Source organism: Salvelinus sp. IW2-2015, linkage group LG4q.1:29 (assembly GCF_002910315.2).
Source record: "Salvelinus sp. IW2-2015 linkage group LG4q.1:29, ASM291031v2, whole genome shotgun sequence".
NCBI lineage: Eukaryota > Metazoa > Chordata > Actinopteri > Salmoniformes > Salmonidae > Salvelinus > Salvelinus sp. IW2-2015.
In genome coordinates this window covers 82,871,140-82,891,981 of record NC_036842.1, presented here as the reverse complement: position 1 = coordinate 82,891,981, position 20,842 = coordinate 82,871,140, and the positions used below count along the sequence as shown (strand labels likewise).

At 42.5% G+C, this 20,842-nt stretch overlaps 1 protein-coding gene across 1 annotated transcript in view; it reads right to left on the bottom strand.

The window, feature by feature from the left end:
• Positions 1-1,908: 1,908 nt before the first annotated feature.
• The window catches only part of LOC111962642 (polypeptide N-acetylgalactosaminyltransferase 18-like), a 90,064-nt gene continuing 71,130 nt past the window's right edge, over positions 1,909-20,842 (bottom strand). The window contains exon 11 of the mRNA XM_023985893.2: positions 1,909-3,972. Coding sequence (XP_023841661.1) covers positions 3,823-3,972 — 150 coding nt within the window. The 3' untranslated portion in view covers positions 1,909-3,822. The remainder of the gene's footprint in view (positions 3,973-20,842) is intronic.

Sequence of the window (20,842 nt, the reverse complement as noted above, 5' to 3'; positions counted from 1 at the left end):
ATCTCTCCTCCGAATATGTTTTTATGCATTATGGCTTTAATGTCCTGAAATCCTCTTACATGACTTAAAAGGCATATCATTTCCACCTCTCTCCAGGGTCAGCAAGGAGGGAGGGGTTCCTTTTCACCCTACATTCTTGTTGCTGACAGGTCCTCAGCCACAGCTCTAAAGTCAGTGGGGTAAAGTGAGTCAGTGAGAGGAATTATAGTTGGGGTCGATATGGGGAGAATAATGTTTGTGCAATGAATTATTTAGCAGTGGGAAATAGATGTATTTATATACATTAATGAATTCCTTTATTTCAGGGGTCAAGTGAATTGTACTAATTCAATCTGTCCTCAGCTCCTCTCCCCTCTGTTAACTTCATTCAGAGGCTTACCTGGATCAGTGAAATACAAGAGTTACTGTAGTTTCAAATAACATGTTTTATGGATGGTTTGCAGTGGCTCAGTCAGTGTAGTGATGTGCAACCCATCTTAAAAGGGACCAAGGAGATGGAGTGTGGTTTCCAAGCTTATACAATCTTAAATGTTGCAGTCATACTAACAGGAACATGTATAACCCAAAATAGTTTCTGCTAGGGACCCAGTGCAGGGTGTGTGTAGTGAAATAATCTAATAGACAACATCATGTGAGGTCTTCATAGTCAAGGACTCTTGTTCCCTTTAAGTCTTTTAATCGTCACAAGTAAATAAATAGTTTTTGTTCATCAATTACCACGGTACATTAACACTGTAAAATGGGCTATGCTCAAAGGTTCTGAGCTGTGTAACAGTCAGATTGCCAGTGATGTTCAGACTAAGGAGTAAGGATTACTATTCAATAGTCACTGTCAAGGATAAGGGGTCTTGTGAGTACAGTGATAGTTGTTCAATTGTCAAAAGTCTTATACTCAATACTACTAGTTGTGATAGTTGGAGATACATTTCTAAACTGAAAAAAACAAACTTCTCTCCCATTCCAAACATTCAACTTGTGCCAGCTTTGGGAGCTTCAAGTAGTAATGAGCTGTCACTTTCCAATGTGTCCTCCCACCGTTTACACCCTCACAAATTATGTTACTCAGCTCCATCTTCTGTGACAGCTGCTTATTTTGCCAGGGCAATTCAAACACATCATCATTACTTCAGCAATAACTGAAATTCAAAAAATGCTCCGTGCTGTTAGTGCATCTCTATGAGTGACGTGAGTGGTTTGACAAGACTGAAATAAAATATCACTTTTTGGATGTTTACATTCCATTAACCCTTTACACTCATGGAAATTGGCCTATATGGATAGGAAAAATTGAAATGTTTCTTACAGAAGAAATATGAAAAGCATATGCATAACCATGCCAGCAATAGAAAATAAATAGTTAGATTATGGAAAAATTATTAGACCAAAGGGTGAGGCCACAACAGTTCACCTGACAATACTGAATCCAAACATTACAATGTTGATTTTATGTGCATTTTACATTTACTGTACTTTTCACCACATTTGTTGATAATGAAATCTGAAAATACTCTGGATACATTCACTAAACCTAAGAATATTTCTGAAAATGTGGGGTAGGTGCAACATAAGACCAACAAAAATTGCAAGGGTTTGTGTGAGATGGCTAACTGGTGTCTCCAAATGGCCAGGCATACACCTCTCCAAAGTGTGCACAGTTCCTAAGTAATTTCAATGCACTTTTATGACTCAAAGAGTCAACTATAAGGTGCTATTTTGTAGCTTTCCTGGCTGTGCCATTGAGGAACTAGAGCAAGCACACTTGTTGTTTTGGTTGGAAAAACAACCCTGCATCCACCCCATCACACAATTACTGTTTATGCAATCCAAAAACGGTCCATTATAAATGCAATCGGGGTCAGGTGGGCATCATTTGAAAGAATGTTTTATTGCAAACATGACTAGCTAAGTTATAAAATACAATATTACAGTGTTAGGCTTTCACAATGCAATTCAGCAAAACCGATCATAATTTTGGTGCGCATAGAAAGGTATCATGAGTGCATTTCACTGTACTTGTGCATATGACATTAAAACTTGAAACATTCAGGTGCGTGTGCCACGGCGAATTTTCCTTACAATAGACAAGACTCAKTCTGTTCAGAACAACGCAGGGTGACGCCTTGTCATCTTGTAACTGTACATCATACTGATCATAAACACGGTATATGACATGAGTTTTATGCTATGGAAATGTGAAGTGCACATTTGGGCTCACGGGTGTTTGGATGACATCAAAGCAGTATTTATTATAATCCTCAACGTCTCATCCCACTGGGCAGACGTCAATTCAACGTTGGTTCAATGTAATTTTATTGAAACATTGATTCAACCAGTGTGTTCCCAGGGATTTTCAAAATACATAAAGTCCTCTTATTTTACAGCATTTCCCGCACTGAAACAAAAAACGTGCAAAAGTTGCCCCATTAGCCCAAGTTCAGAACGGCTGTTAGTCATAACCCATACAGTGCTGTGAAGCGCAGAGCCAGAGCTCGGACTTCATGTAAAGCATGTTACTTGTCAGCCAGTGTGTTCCAATTAAGGCATTTATCAGTTCCTAAATCTGCCATTTTCAACCTGTATACAAGTATGAGTGTAAAGGGCTGTGCTGTCCCATAGAAGCACAGTTGTTTTCAGAAATTCCGGTGGTGTATGTGGATGCTGTGCTTCCTACACTGCTTCAACAATTAGTGTAAATTGCCTATGTGACAGATACAAGCATGAACATGATCGGAGTGATGCGTTTTGAGTGCCATCACGTGCATCTTTCATGACCTTTAACTCAATTTCTAGAAGCTAATGAGGACTGACATGTTAAATCGATGAAAACATCTCTCCTGCACTCCTCTTCAGGAACCAAGTCATAATTTAAGAATATATTTCTCTGTAGGACACGCAAGCAGTGTAGTGAAACGGGAGTTAGTTCTACAAAGTACTTTTAATTAGCAACATATGAAAACCAACATGAAAGCATTAATTTCTCACTTGAAATATACAGGACATTAAGTAAATTAAGTTAGTGTCCTTATATTGGTAATAACAGTGATAACATAATATGAGGACATTTGTTTCATCATACAGAGGATATTATTACTGGACGTTTCAATCATGCTCCATTATTACCCAGCTGCTGCTGTAAACAAGTCCTGTATTTCTCAGGATATGGGGAAAATAATGATTGCATTCCTTGCAAAAGCCAACATTTTTATGCGTTGTGAAAAATAATTATCGTATCAAATAGACTATTAAGGTGTCTTCACAAAAACAAAACTGAGATGGACCATCTTGATTGACTTTCACAAGAGCATAAGGAATGACTCAGGATGGAAAATCAGCCACAGAATATATATTTTTCTCATCAGTATTTTTACAATAAATATCCAGCATATACACTTATAAAAAAAGTGTGTATATTCGCTCAAAATATATTGGCGACAGTTCCTCGAACCCGACCACTTGATCTTGTAATAAAATCTGTCTACAAACAAACCTGAGACACAAAAGAAACCAGAATAAGAAAGGTTTTTCAAACACATGCTACACAGTAGCAGAAATTACATAATGTATATTAGAGCCAATGCCAGCCTAAATTCAGCATAACAAAAGACAATCTGACACTTAAATCCCACATACTGTATGAATCCAGGAAATGTTTAATATTGATCAAATTATTATGTCTGAGTCTAAGAGATTGCATACTTATAATTCAATTTCTGCCTTCCTCAATAAATATATATTTTTAAGAAGCAAAGCTTCCATGTCTGTCAGTCACAGGTCCAGTGTTCACCATGGGCAACTCTTTCCCCTGCAGGACTCAGGATCCCCTCATTGGCGAGTGTAGGTTGACAGTAGGTTGGTGATTGTCCATTTCTGACCAGAGCACTTCTGTATTGCCAGCTTGTAGCCAAACTCAATTTCACTGCTCTCGACTAGCTCCAGGCAATGCTTGGACTTCCTGTTCTCTATGGAGCCTCCCTATAGGACACAGAGCATATTACAATGTTGAATCATGCAGTCATTTCACTGTGCTGAAATGCATTGTGTCCATCGGGGAGCTCCGACTTCCACCGTAATGGCAGGCCTTTGAGGCCATTTCAAATCCATAGGATAGTTAGTTGTACATCTGTAATCACATATCAGTAAAATTAATGCAGATGATGGATCTTCTAATAATGTCAATCTATAGACAGGTTGGTTGTTTAGCAACATAACTAACTAGTGCGCAACTATGGGGCAAAACAGACAGGGTTGCCTTGGACTTAACATGTAAACTATATGTCATGACGTTGGCCTGGGGGTAGGTTTATGACAGTCATAAATACCTCTCCCCCCTTTTTCCTCTCTCTACCCTACTGATGTGACATTTGAAAATCCCTTGGTTAACATAGAGATTCTGGGAACATCAGAAGGTGGGGGGAAATGAACCATATTTTGGTAATCCGACCATTTGAACATATGCGTTGGTACTTAATGAATATGATGTCAGTTCGGTTGTCATCTGAGACATTCTCATCAATGATAGGATGACATAAACTCTACAGTGGAAAGTCTACACATTAGAGTTATCAGATTCACATGGAATTGTTGGGCAATTTAAATGTTTGAATATAAAATTATTGGTGAAAAGATGAAATGTAATTGTAGCTTCCAAATGAGAGATTTGGGTTTTCATAAGGTTAGGGCTCTGCTCAATCAGTGCCCCGCCCCTGTGAAGAGACATGTGTTATAAAACTATGAAAACACACCCGTCTCCCTCCACTATATAAAGCCTTGACAAAAATGTAACCTTATGTTCCGGGTACATTAGGATGATGATCCGATGTCAGAATGGTTCAGATAATAACTACAGAACGAAGCCAACCTCAGCGTGAGCTTTGGTTGCGAATGCTATGAACTTTGAACTCTTATTCACTACAGAAGTGATACTTCCTAGCCGTTGAGTTAGCAACAGCAGCTGCAAACGTGGGCTAGGAAAGGACAGACAGAGTATCCYGTCTACCACACAACAACGTTACTACAACGTATCCAATTTACCAGCAGAGACATTCTTCAAAGGACAAAGGACTCTGTTGGGCAACACGGCCTTCAATCTACCACCAACCTACYGAAGCGCAGCTCAGAGTACATATTTATTGCATTTTCCTTTTCCAAATGGGCGGTAATTTAGAATGCATAAGATACTGTATTTACGATAGCATGGCTTCTCCCTTTGTTCCTCAAGTCTTCCCGCTCTTTCACTCAAACCCAGCCCCCTTTTCTTTTGTGTAACCAGCTGTCATATCTGTTCCGTCCGCTAGGGACGTTTTCCTTTATGACGTAATTTGTAATCAAGGTATGATTCATTCTGTGTATATGTAATTCTGTGTGATTAGTTAGGTATTTAGTAAATAAATAATTGAACCCAATTCTGTATTGCTGATTCAACTTGTTAGCCAGGGTTCGTGAAGATAACCAAGAATTTACAACTTTCAGATGAGACTGAATTAAGGTGACGATTAATATTGACTGCTATTGATGTAAAATATTACTAGGTCTTTAAGAGTTTATTCGGAAGATAACAGCTCTATAAATATTATTTCGTGGTGCCCCGACTTTCTAGTTAATTACATTTACATGATTTGCTCAATCAGGTAATATTAATTACGGAGAAAGGATTTTATAGAATAGCATGTAATATCACTTAACTCTTGATGCTAGGGGGCAGAATTTTTATGTTCGGAAAAATAACTTTCCTATTGTAAGCTGCCTATTTCTCAAGTCCAGATGCTAGAATATGCATATAATTGACAGAGTAGGATAGAAAACACTCTAAAGTTTCCAAAACTGTCAAAATATTGTCTGTAAGTATAACAGAACTGATTTTGCAGGCGAAAACCTGAGGAAATCCAACCCGGAAATTCTATTTTGAAAAATCACTGTTCCATTGCTTGCCTTTCGTCCATTTAAAGGGATATCAACCAGATTCCTTTTCCTGTGGCTTCCTCAGGGTGTGAACAGTCTTTAGACATAGTTTCAAGCTTTTATTTTGAAAAATGAGCGAGATTTATCAAAACGCGTCAGTGGATAGGCGGATGTCCCTCCATTAGTTGTTGCGCCAGACACTCGTTGCTCGACATTTTCTTTCTCTCCAGTATTGAATAGTTTACAGTCCGGTTGAAATATTATCGATTATTGATGTTAAAAACAACCTGAGGATTGATTATTAAAAACGTTTGACATTTGTTTTTACGACCTTTACGGATACTATATGGAATTTTCTTCAAGCCTTGATGACTTGCCTAAGGCTGTGGAATACTGAACATAACACGCCAAACAAATGGAGGTATTTTGATATTTAAAAAATCTTTATCGAACAAAAGGAACATTTATTGTGTAACTGGGAGTCTCATGAGTGCAAACATCCGAAGATCATCAAAGGTAAGCGATTAACTTTATTGCTTTGCTGGCTTTCGTGACCATTGGCTGCTAGGTGGCTGCTAGGTGTTCTTACCGTTTTGTCTAGTGATCGATAAACTCACAAACGCTTGGATTGCTTTCGCTGTAAAGCATATTTTCAAAATCTGACACGATAGGTGGATTAACAACAAGCTAAGCTGTGTTTTGGTATATTTCACTTGTGATTTCATGAAAATAAATATATATATATATATATTTTTTGGGGGGCGCTCTGCAATTCAGCGGTTGTTTACGAAAATGATCCCCCTAAGGGATCCGTGCGTCAAGAAGTTAATCTGGCATAGCCAAAGACACAACATATAATTAGTCTCCAATGTTTATTGAAAACAAATACATTTGCACATTGAGCACTTGTCTCTCAAATACATTGTTACAGTTGTTGGTTAGCTAGCTGACTGGTCCATCCACATCCTGACTGGTCCATCAACGACCGCAAGGTCCTCTTGCGGATGGTGAAGACGGCCCAGTACATCACTGGAAGCGTACTGCCACCCACCCAGAACATCTACTCGAAACGGTGCCTGAGGAAGGGCCACAGCATCATCAAGGACCACACACCCCAGCCACGAGCTGTTCACTCCCTTAAAAGTCAGACAGACGGTATCGGCGCCTGATACCAACAGGCTCTATCTACAAGCCATCAGACTGCTGAACACTTGAACTGACTGCCCACCTACTCTGATTCGCCGCACCTTAGCACTCACGCACACACCCATACAGAGCCACACAGACATACACGTCACAAATGCTGCTATGATTGCTAAATACTGCACAATTTAAAAATGGTAGGAAAAACACGCTTTGGTCAAAGACTTAGTAACTTATTCATGATCTAGTTAACTACAAAGTTATACATTTATTTTATTAAAGCTGGCTAACGTTAGCCACACCCTGGGGTGAAAGTAGATTTAATTTCTTCCCGGTACGGGACCTATGTGTGCTGGGGCAGACCAGGGGATTTGGTCAAGACGTTTACACAGATCAGACACAATTGTATTAGCTCGGTTTCAAGGGTTTTATTTAATCACAAACAAAGAGAAAAGAATGGGTCTCCTCCAGGAGACCTCCTCCGGGATACCGTCTTCTGGAGTCTTGCTGTATCCTGTGGRGAACAAAACCGAGCTCCCTCCATTATTTCTGGTACTGAGCATGACTATACGGGAGTAACCTCTCTACCCCCAGTCCCCAACCCCATGTGCTGCCCTTCTGGCAGCTTTATGGGACCACAATCAGCCCGAATTAGTCCTAGCCAGAGAGCCCGTCGAGACCTGGCAAGTCCAGCTGAGGGAGACATCGCAGCGTGATGTAGACTGTCGGTCACCAGGCCTCGACAGGTCTCCCCCTGGTGGCTAACTTGTTGTATGCCACAAACCCCCTCCCTCCTTAGCGCTGTCGGGGAGGGGGCTGTCGTCAGTGCGACATATGTCTCCCTTCTCGATAGGGCATCCGCGTTCCCATGCTTCGCCCCTGACCTGTGCACAACAGAAAAAGAGAAGCAAGAAACACCTGGTGACCCAATCGTTGGTGTGTCACTTCCCCTGGCCATCCAGACCAGGAGAGCATGGTCTGTGACCAGGGTGAAGTGGGTACCCAACAGATCATACTTGAGTGACTAGTGCCCACTTCACCGCTAGGCACTCTTTCTCGGCAATAGAGTACTTTTTTTCTCTAGGTATCAGCTTTCTGCTTATGTACATGGGGTGCTCCTCCCCATCGTGTCCCTGGGACAGGACGGCCCCTAGGCCCGTGTCGCATGCGTCCTTCTGGACCAACATCGGTACCTGGAAATCAGGCGTTACAAGAATCAGATGAGAGCACAATGCTCCCTTCAGGCGTCTGAACGCTGTATCGGTCTCGCCCGTCCATTTCCCTGTTTTCGGGAGGCGGGCCCTGGTTAGATCGGTAAGGGGGAGGTTATAGCCGCAAAGTTTGGGATAAACCGTCTGTAGTATCCTGCCAGTCCCAGGAAGGACTTGACCTGTGTCTTGGTGTGTGGAACAGGCCAGTCACGTACTGCGTGGACCTTCCTCTCCTGGGGCTTCACGTTCCCCCGTCTGATCAAATACTCTAGGTACTCCACCTCCTTGAACCCTAGCTTGCATTYCTTGGGGATCACTGTCAACCCAGCTTGCCTGAGCGCGTCCAGCACCGCCTGGAGGCGCGTCATGTGCTCTTCCCAATCTTGGCTGTGGAAGATGATATTCATCCAAAAATGGGCCGCTGCATACTGTTGGTGGGGTCGGAGGACTCGGTCCATCAGGCACTAGAACGTGGGTGGGGCTCCGTGGAGACTGAATGGGAGCACCCGATTCTGATATAAGCCATCCGGCATTGAAAACGCAGTCTTCTCCTGGGAGGAGGCTGCCAACGGTACCTGCCAATATCCTTTGGTCAGGTCGAGGGTGCTGATGTACCGGGCCTTTCCCAATCGGTCGATGAGCTCGTCCACCCTCGACATGGGGTAGGCGTCAAAAAAGCTGATGTCATTCACACCCCGGAAATCATTACAGAAGCGCATGCTTCCGTCCGGTTTGGGCACCAACACGTTGGGGCTGCACCATGTGCTGTGGGACACTTYGATGACACCCATCCTCAGCATAGCCTCCACTTCTTGCTTCATGGCCTTCCCTCGGGGATCCAATATGGCCTCTTTTGTACAGTTTCCTCGGGCCGGGTGCAGACGTGGTGTTCAATGAGGGTTGTGCGGCCCGGTTTCTCTGAGAACACCACCGTGTTCTGATCGACAAACTCCCGGAGCACTTGCTTCTGGGCCGGGTCGAGGTCATCACTGCTCAGGACCACCACTGGTACCGTTGGCGTCTGGTAAATCTGTTGGGGTTTCCTTCTCCCCGGTTGTCGTACGCGCTAATTGACCGGTCCCAGCTTCTCTATCACCTCTTACGGCCCGTACCATGTTGCCAGGAACTTACTTTCTGCCGTGGGGATTAAGACTAACACCTTGTCTCTCACCTGGAAATCTCGGGGCTGGGTTCCCTGATTGTAGACCTGGGCATGTTGTGCCTTCTCCATGTGTTCCCTTACCACTGGCCATATGGCTGTCATCCGCAACCTCATCGTCTCCACGTGTTCTACCATGCTGTATAAGGGGGTCGGCTGGGCTTCCCACACCTCCTTGACGAGGTCTAGTAGGCCACGTGGCCTCCTCCCATAGACGATTTTGAAAGGGGAGGGGTACTGGCAACTCCGGTACAGCATCCACCATCATCTGGAAGCTCCCTTGTGGCATCACGATATTGCCCTGTACGATTGGATACCGCGTTGTGTCACCGTGGACACAGGAAACAGACATCTCCCTACCACGTTTGGTCCCCTGGGCCAGCAGGCTCATGGCTACGAGCGTAACCACACTCCCGGAGTCTAATAGGGATCCCGCGTCGTGTCCGTCGACCTTCACCTAGACCATGGGTACCGTTGGTTCGTGGTGCGCCCAACAGGAGGTGACGTAGTTCACTGCATTGCCAACCTCACCTCCGGGGCTTGCTGATGGCATCGACTCCCCTCGAGTCGGGCAATTCCAGGCAAGGTGCCCACGGACACTCAAAACACCTCCTTTGGTCTCCATCTACCTGGGGTCATTGTCGGTGGGTCGACTCTCTCCCAGCCATCTCTCAACGGGTCGGTGGCCCTTTGGCCCTGCCAACTGTCGGTTCGGGGTATACAGCAGTGGGGCTGTCCTTCCGTCCCCTTGGATGGGTCCCCGACGTGGCCTGGGTCACATTCAGCAGGGCCTCGGTGTTCTGATGCGTCTCCACTGCTCCCAGGAGGCCCTCTTCATGTCGTGGGGTAGCACCCGTAAAAAGCGATCCAAGACATATTTGTCTAGGATAGAGGGTGGATACGTCGGTTAGGAGCCATGCCCTGGTGATGCACAGTAGTTTGCTCATCTGGGCTTGGGGGAGGCGTCGGCTACGAACCTCCAGTCGAGGAACAGTTGGGCCCGATGGTCCAGGCTGTACCCGTAGCAGCTGAGTATCTCCTGTTTGAGACCGTCGTAGTTAGCCGCCTGTTCGTTGTTATGGTCCCAATACACCTTTTGGGCATTCCCAGGAAAGGAACAGGACTAGCAGACTTGCCCACTTCGACCTTAGCCATCTTTCCCGTAGAGCTGTTAGTTAAAACGTGCAGAGGTATGTTTCGATGTCGTCGTCTTCCGTTAGCTTGATCAAAAACTGGTTTATATGCAATTCAGTAGACGCTCTTCCTTGTAGCGTTCGTTCCTGAACCGCCTGTTATGCTTGTTGGGCCCGGATGAACTGAGCTATCAACTCGTCCATGCTGATGCTAAAAAACGTCAACCCTGATCTGACAACGTTATCACATTCATCCACTCTCAACTTATTTCCAGAATCCAAACAGTGGTGAATGGAAAGAGACATGTTACAAAAAACAGCAAAAAAAAATGTAATGACATTTGGTGATTGTCATTAGGCCAGAATTAATGTTTCCATTTCTGTCCATGCGCATCTCGGTGTCGGCCACTCATCTCTGCCTTTACAAAATGTTAGTGTTCTCGAACCAGATTGCATTTCTGAGCGTAGGCTATAGGCCTATCTGTTTTCAAGTGCATTCGCTCATTTTTAATGCCTCTGACATATGGTAATGACAAATAATGGTGTAATAGCCTACAGTTCTTGATTTAAAACAAATTATTGTAATAGTCTGATGTTTTACCGGTATGGCGTACCCTCACTATTTATTTTTCCGGGACGCTGTACCGGACCGTCTTCCTGTCACCCCTGACCACACCTCCTGCTCTTCACAGACTTTGTTGCTGTGTTACCTAGTGGAAACCCGTTCGCACTGCAGGCTCTGGTGCTTTCTTGCCGTGGGCTCAAAACTAAAAGAGGAAATCATACCCGTTTGCTCTAATTGTGTAACGGGGGTTCCTTGTCTGTTCTCCTTTTTGTTGTGTCAACTTTTCTTCACGCTATAGCTATTCAAATTGCCCTGACTCTTACCATCAGATGGGCCATCAATCTGTAAGTGACTGCTCTTTTGATCTGTGGTTATGTTTTAATTGTGTTGTGTTAGTTGTGTTCTAACTGGTTTCCAGTAGTTCGGCTATAACATTGGCTAGGCTAATTGTTGCTAACGTTAGTTGGCTAAATGGCTAAAGTTAGCTGGCTGGCTAACTTTTATTTTTGGGGGTCTGGCTGGCTAACTTGCTGGCTAAGAAAAATGCATAGAGTTATTTTTTTTATTTTTACATTTGGTTAAATGGCATTATGAATTTCCAAAACGTTGGTTTATGTTAATGTWGCTGTAAGCTAGGTGTTGATCGAAACTGGTTGACTCATTCAGTGCTAATCTAACGTTAGCAGGCTAGTAGGGCTAATGTTAGCAGACTAGTAGGGCTAACATTAGCAGTCTAGTTAGCTAGCAACAATAAATTCATCAAGTATTTGCTTGTAAGTTGGCTGAAAATGTTATTGAAACCAGTAGTCATGCGTGCAAATGATTTGGTTTAATTTGAATTTACACATTTTAAGTTCTGTTGGAGTTCACATTATAGGAAATAGGCTGGCTTGCCAGGTCATCACACCCTGGAAAACATTTTCCGACATGATTTCGGCATTCTGATCGGTTATATGTGATAACTCCAAACATGGAAAAGTGAAGTGAAACTTTGCATTGGGACCTTTGATGTGTATACTAATGCAAATCCATATGTTACATGTGGTTACATTTATATTACCTTTATTTTACTAGGCAAGTCAGTTAAGAACAAATTCTTATTTACAACGACAGCCTGGGGAGCAGTGGGTTAACTGCCTTGTCCATGGGCAGAATGACAGATTTTTCCCTTGTCAGCTTGGGGATTCGATCCAGCAACCTTTTGGTTACTGACCCAACGCTCTAACCATTAGGATACCTACCTACCTACCCTTTAGACATTCCTAATTTCCCCCCAAACCCCCCTCCTTCCCCAAATGTAAATATTAGATTATACTTATGCGAAAATGTTTATTCTATTCTACTGAGCCATATACTTTATGTTTGTATATTCTTATCTTTTTATTTCTTATTGTTGTTGCATTATCAAGAAGGAACCTGCAAGTAAGCATTTTGTTGTAGTATGTATAACATGTGTATCCCATACATAGACTAATAAAATTTAACTGATCACTAACGAAAATTATATAAAAGCACTAACACCCAGGTTGATGTCTCTGTTGGGTCCTGCTGTTCCTTTGCCTCGAACGAACCATCCTGATCTCGAGAGCTTACATTCTGTTTCGCTAGCTGTTCCTCACTCTCTTACATTACTGTAACAAAGTTAAACTCTGCAGGTCACAGTGGATGTGGAGAACAATTTGTCTAAAGTCAATATTGGCTTCATTGTCTCTGCAGGGAAACTGAAGATCTATTATCCTGCCTGTTTGGCCCTGTCCGGGGGTATCGTCGGACGGGGCCACAGTGTCTCCCGACCCCTCCTGTCTCAGCCTCCAGTATTTATGCTGCAGTAGTTTGTGTCGGGGGGCTAGGGTCAGTCTGTTATATCTGGAGTATTTCTCCTGTCTTATCCGGTGTTCTGTGTGAATTTAAGAATGCTCTCTCTAATTTTTTCTTTCTTTCTCTCTCTTGGAGGACCTGAGCCCTAGGACCATGCCTCAGGACTACCTGGCCTGATGACTCCTTGCTGTCCCCAGTCCACCTGGCCGTGCTGCTGCTCCAGTTTCAACTGTTCTGCCTGCGGCTATGGAACCCTGACCTGTTCACCGGACGTGCTTCCTGTCCCAGACCTGCTGTTTTCAACTCTCTAGAGACAGCCGGAGCGGTAGAGATACTCTGAATGATCGGCTATGAAAAGCCAACTGACATTTACTCCTGAGGTGCTGACCTCTTGCACCCTCGACAACCACTGTGATTATTATTATTTAACCCTGCTGGTCGTCTATGAACATTTTGAACATCTTGGCCATGTTCTGTTATAATCACCACCCGGCACAGCCAGAAGAGGACTGGCCACCCCTCATAGCCTGGTTCTGGCCTTTCTAGGGAGTTTTTCCTAGCCATCGTGCTTCTACACCTTCATTGCTTGCTGTTTGGGGTTTTAGGCTGGGTTTCTGTACAGCACTTTGAGATATCAGCTGATGTAAGAAGGGCTTTATAAATAAATATGAAATTATTCGCTAGGGCGCTATTATTCCTGACATCGTTTGTTCTCTGATGTCTAAGCTTGATCTGCCCAGCTGGTTATACACTCGTGTCCCACCGCCACCAGCTCGTACATAAAACATCCTCCATTTAGGCTGCAAAGGCGTTGGTTTTCTCCTTAACTATATTTAATGCTGTGCGTAATGTCCGGAAGTACCATTAGCCACCCTAGCATGGTGGTGGAAAATAAAATGTTAAGACACTACGCATATTTTCAATTTTTTTAGGGGGGCCGGCACACCAATAATTCTAGTTAAGGAGAAAACATACTTCTACAAAGGAAATACTTTGTAGAAGCACCTTAGGAGTGATTACAGTCTTTCTGAGTAAGTCTCAAGGAGCTTTCCACACCTGGATTGTGTAACATTTGCCCATTATTCTTAAAACATTCTTCAAGCTGTGTCAAATTGGTTGACAACCATTTTCAGATCTTGCCATAGATTATCAAGTAGATTTAAATCAAAACTGTAACTCGGCGAATCGGGAACATTCACCATCTTCTTGGTAAGCAACTCCAGTGTAGATTTGGCCTTGAGTTTTAAGTTATTGTCTTGCTGAAAGGTGAATTCATCTCCAAGTGTCTGGTGGAAAGCAGACCAAACCAGGTTTGCCTCTGCTTAGCTCCATTCCTTTTCTTTTTTATCCTGAAAAACACCCCAGTCCTTAACRATTACAAGCATACCAATAACATGATGCAGCCACCACTATGCTTGAAAATATAGAGAATGGTACTCAGTAATGTGTTGCATTGGATTTTCCCCAAACATAACACTTTGTGTTCAGGACAAAAAGTTAATTTCTTTGCCAATTTGTTTGCAGTATTACTTTAGTGCCTTGTTGCAAACAGGATGCATGTTTTTGAATATTTTTATTCTGTACAGCAGTGATCACCAACCAGCCAATCAATACATAAATACTTCCTGCAGGACCTGTTATACATCTGGGGGGGTTCTGAAACTAGAAGTCAGAGAGTTCCATTTTCTCATGTCTGATAATGGTTGTGAGTGACCTTCCTTCATAGAGAAAGATAAACAAAAAGGAAAACTATGCTGACATCAGCTAGTCATGCGATCTTGTACTGGAACATAGAGGAGTTCAACATGAATTAGCATGTTTGTATAAATAGGTTATAAGAAAAATGTTTTGCAAGTTTTTCTTCTAATGATGATAACGTCTGTTTACGGAAGGACAGAGCAATTAAATGTCTTGTCAAACAAGTTTCTCTTCACTTATTTGACCTGACAAGTCATTGTCCCTTCAAAATAGAGGTTCACCCTTTTAACTTAATTATATTAATGTATTATCTATTCATTCATATATTAATAGCTATGAATTCATCTACTAACGCCTGGATAAGGTGATATTTTTACATTTCTACTTTAGATTTAAGATTTAAAGCTAGTCAAAACAATTATCATGTTTACTGACTTATTAGTGAACTGCTGTTACTGTAAATTGTTATCTAATTTATATCCTAGCTACCTATTTAACGATTGGTAATCTGAACATTGTAGACTATATCATTTCTGAAGAGGTGTCATTTCAGAATGAGGGGAGATGCAGCACTGCTGGTGTTGCTATTCGTCCAAAAATGTTTGTGAACTAACACTCGCACTCTAGATCACCTGTACTCCACACACAGAGACACGTACAAAGCTCTCCCTCGACCTCCATTTGGTAAATCCGACCACAACTCTATCTTACAAGCAAAAATTAAAGCAGGAAGAACCAGTGACTCGGTCTATAAAAAAATGGTCAGATGAAGCAGATCCTAAACTACAGGACTGCTTTGCTATCACAGACTGGAACATGTTCCGAGATTCTTCCGATGACATTGAGGAATACACCACATCGGTCACTGGCTTTATCAATAAGAGCATTGAGGACGTCGTCCCCACAGTGACTGTACGTACATACCTCAACCAGAAGCCATGGATTACACGCAAAAATCGCACTGAGCTAAAGGGTAGAGCTGCCGCTTTCAAGGTGCGGGACTCTAACCCAGAAGCTTACAAGAAATCCCGCTATGCCCTGCGACGAACCATCAAACAGGCAAAGCGTCAATACAGGGCTAAGATTGAATCATACTACACCGGCTCCGACGCTCGTCGGATGTGGCAGGGCTTGCAAACTATTACAGACTACAAAGGGAAGCACAGCCGCGAGCTTCCCAGTGACACGAGCCTACCAGACGAGCTAAATCACTTCTATGCTCGCTTCGAGGCAAGCAACACTGAGGCATGCATGAGAGCATCAACTGTTCCGGACGACTGTGTGATCACGCTCTCCGTAGCCGACGTGAGTAAGACCTTTAAACAGGTCAACATACACAAGGCTGCGGGGCCAGACGGATTACCAGGACATGTGCTCTGGGCATGTGCTGACCAACTGGCAGGTGTCTTCACTGACATTTTCAACATGTCCCTGATTGAGTCTGTTATACCAACATGCCTCGGGCAGACCACCATAGTCCCTGTGCCCAAGAACACAAAGGCAACCTGCCTAAATGACATTCCGTAGCCATGAAGTGCTTTGAAAGGCTGGTAATGGCTCACATCTACACCATTATCCCAGAAACCCTAGACCCACTCCAATTTGCATACAACCCAAACAGATCCACAGATGATGCCATCTCTATTGCACTCCACACTGCCCTTTCCCACCTGGACAAAAGGAACACCTATGTGAGAATGCTGTTCATTGACTACCCCTAATCCATAAGACTCCTGAACAGGTAACCAAATGGTTACCCGGACTATTTGCATTGTGTGCCCCCCCCAACCCCTCTTTTACGCTGCTACTACTCTCTGTTTATCTTATATGCATAGTCACTTTAACTATACATTCATGTACATACTACCTAAATTGGCCCGACCAACCAGTGTGCTCCCGCACATTGGCTAACCGGGCTATCTGCATTGTGCCCCACCACCCGCCAACCCCTCTTTTTACGCTTCTGCTACTCTCTGTTCATCATATATGCATAGTCACTTTAACGATACCTACATGTACATACTACCTCAATAAGCCTGACTAACAGGTGTCTGTATATAGCCTTGCTACTCTTTTTTCAAATGTCTTTTTACTGTTGTTTTATTTCTTTACTTACCTACACACACATATACTTTTTTCCCCGCACCATTGGTTAGAGCCTGTAAGTAAGCATTTCACTGTAAGGTCTACACCTGTTGTATTCAGCGCACGTGACAATAAAACTTTGATTTGATTTGACTCTTTTTCCCCTTACTAGCTGACTTTGCTGATAGATACTTTATTGAGTAAAAATGTACTTCCTATGACTGATATGTGGTTGTCCCACCTGGCCATCTTAAGATGAAGGCACTAACTTTAACTTTTTAGGGATAGGGCGCAGCATTTTTACTTTGGATGAATAGCGTGCCCAAAGTGAACTGCCTCCTACTCTGTCCCAGATGCTAATATATGCATATTATTATTACTATTGGATAGATGTCTTGGCTCCTACAACATGTTCCCTGTGTGTCTCTGGCTGGTCAGGGGCAGGATTTATTTCCTCTACTTCTCCCAGGACCAGCCTCTGGTCATGCTACGGAACAGCACCAGCCCTAAGCTGGTCATGGTGAGCCCCAAACCTGCTGTCTGCCATCAGGCTCATCAAAACAGCGAGGAGCCGTGGACATGGAGAGCAGATCATTCAGGTGTCCGTTTCATGGCTCATGTTGCCACTGTAGGCATCTCATAAAAAGGCTGTATTGTCTTTCAGGTGTACCTCATGGCAGAGGTCCCACAGGTGAAAGTTGGTTTTAGCCTAAATTGAGGGGGGATTGGATATATTGGGATTGGGTGTAATCCCTTACAGCAGAGTTCCCACCATGTTGTGGCTGTTGCGTTTCATTTTTATCTTTCAACTTGAATGAGAAAAGACTGATCCGCTGAAGTTCCTTACTGGCATACCAAATAAAGCAGATTTTAGCATTGAAAGTAGATTGCTTTGTTGTGATCATTTTAATAGTATACTGTATGTTTTAACTGTCTTTTTTCAATGTGTTATTAGAAGGGTTTCTATAAATATTACATTGATGATAACGCTGTCATCTGCAAAACATAATGGTTAACAAATGCAAAACAGTTCAATGATTGCATATTGCTGTTATGTCTGAAACAAATTACATTTGATTTTCATCTCAGCAGTGCAACTAGTAATTTATGCTGCTACAGACTGCTGTGCCCAGACTAACTATTGAACTCCAATACCAGAAGGCCCTAAATCTAAATTCCTTAGATAATGAATTTAATTTGATTCCTAATTAATCTGTTCACTCTGATATGAATGAATTATTGCAGACTGTTTATCCTGCACATGTCAACTCCTCCACATGAGTSGGTATTCGTTTTCTGTGTGCATAAGATCTGTGTTTGCTCCTCCACAGTGTGCTCAGGAGTGTGCTCTTTCCTTGGTCCCAGGGGAGAGGGTCTGAGATGGACTTTACCTCTGGCAACAAACCAACTCTGCTCTCCTCTCCATACAACACTCTCCTTCAATCTCCTGAGTGGGCCAAACCCAAATATTGATTTGCTATCCTAAGTAGAAACTGAAATTCATCTGGCTTTGAAGGTTGTGAGGCCTATGTGACCTGCGCTCCGATTCAGGAACCAGGGAGCCTATGAACTTGGAATTGTCACACTGTGTACCATCTACTGCTAGTCTGAAAGTAGAATCATAAATTACAGGCACCAATACTGTCTACATACTGTTTTTCATGAAATAGCTATTTATTTTAAGGTACAATAGAAGGTGGGATTTGTTTTTCTTCAATGTATCATTCGCAATTCCTTGCACTGGCTCTGTCACAGTAGGTAGCCAATGTTCACAAATTGAAAATATAGGAAACTTAATGCATCTTTAGATGGCAGTATTATAAATCAGTATGAGCTCTCAGCAGAGAGCATTTGATATGAAGATAAAAACAATACATTCTTCTGAAAACATTGATTTTTGAACCGTCTGTGTAGGGTAGACGGAGGCTGGAGTAGCTGTGGTAGTAAATTATGTATTTTTCTGATAAGGCTGTCAAAGTTAATGCGTTAATTACAGTTAACTATAAAAAAATGTAACGGAGTCAATTTAGTACCGCATTTATTACATCCATTTTTCACCCACAAATCAGGGTTTCCTCACAGACACTTTAAGTGCAACACAACGCGCTCTGCTGTTGGTCGGCAAGTCATTTTGTTTACCCTGTTTATCCTGTTCCCAGAAACAGCCCAAATCTGCAAAGAGTCTGGTAGACTGAAAAGTCTAACTTTGTTAGCCAATACAGAAAGAACAGGATAAACACCCAGCACATAGGCATTGCCTTAATCGACTTAATATATTTATGTGTGTATGTATGTATATATGTGTATATATATGTATATATTTATGTGTGTATGTATGTATATATGTGTATATATTTATGTGTGTATGTATATGTGTGTATATATTTCCCTCATTAAAATGCAAATCAATTTATAACATTTTTGACATGCGTTTTTCTGGATTTTTTTGTTGTTATTCTGTCTCTCACTGTTCAAATAAACCTACCATTAAAATTATAGACTGATCATTTCTTCGTCAGTGGGCAAACATACAAAATCAACAGGGATCAAATACTTTTTTCCCTCACTGTATGTATGTATGTATGTATGTATGTATGTATGTATGTATGTATGTATGTATGTATACACACACACACACACACACACACACACACACACACATTGCTCGTCCTAATGTTTCTATACATCTTAATGCCATTCTTTAACTTTTAGATGTTTTTATAGTTGTGTATTACTGCACTGTTGGAGCTAGGAACACAAGCATTTCGCTACACCCGCAATAACATAAGCGACCAATACAATTTGATTTGTTTGATTTAGCATGTGAGACCTGGTTTAGCTCACCCTGACAAAACAGCTCACATATTCCCTGCTGCCTGTCCCACCTCCCTAGGGGCACCTTCCCGGTAATATTCACTCCACCCTCTCTCCTGAATTAAGCATGTGTTTACAGCAAGCACTTTTCATGGCTTGGTTATACGCTGTGATGAGTATTTGCAAGAGGTGATTGTGTTTAACATTTCTGTAATTCACTTTTTATTGGGGATTTCAAGTGGTGTCTGTGAAGGGGCAAATAAAAATTTACCAATAAAATAAGAAGCTTATAAAAATCGATGTGGGATCTCAGATTTATACTGCATTGTCCCTCCTAAACTCTTCCCTCAGGGTCAAACAGAGTTCAATATTTCAAAAGATCACTTATCAATAATTCAAAGCCCCTTATTGGTCGCTTCAGAGACCTCCCCTCTCTCTCTCTTCACCTCCCCTCTTCACATGGAGGCAGAAAGGACCTCTGGCTTCAAACACAGCTAAAGTTTCTGCTGGATTTTAAAGCAGGAGTCCTTGTGCCCTCCCAAGAGGCAGCCCCACAGCTTTTGATCAAACAGCCACTGACTGTAATTACTTTAGAATGGTAGTCCACTACGGTGACATAGGTATTTCATGGAATGATAGGTTGAATACTAACCAACCACTTTCCATTCTTCAGTAACTATTACTTAAGATTTCTAAATTTGAAGCTTAATGACACACCCATTTATCCAGATTTTAATTCCACCATCACTCGTTCTTCATTTCAGAGTYTTTGACTAAACTTTCCTTTTCAACTATTAAAAATGAAGAAGCCCTTATTTGAACCTTGAGGAACACCTAATGGTGATGCTCTCAAAAATATAAAAAGGACAAAGAAGTACGTTTCACATGTGATTTTTTGACAGCAGGGTGACATTAGGCCTAATTAGGGTGAGATTTAATGCCATCGTCTGCAGTGGAGAAGACGCAAAATCATTAGGCGATGTWCATTGTTCTCCACGGAGAGGATCTAACGTGTTTAATGAGACAGGGTCCAATGTTCCACTATGGCTTTTCATATGGTGCGGATGCTTTTTTTGTGACACTCCGTAATGTGAAACAAGGCCACTTGAGTGCGGGCTGGTGAACCACACTCTCAACCCACTAACAGAACCACTCTTCACATCTGCTCCTCTTCTTCAAATGATCAACAGCCCAGTGCAGTGCCTTATTAGCCTGGTTCATCTACCACATTTGTGACTTTGTTTGTGACTAACTCATTACCCATCTGAACTACTGTACAGTGAATCTACATTCTCATGAGAGAAGACAGGAGTAGCCT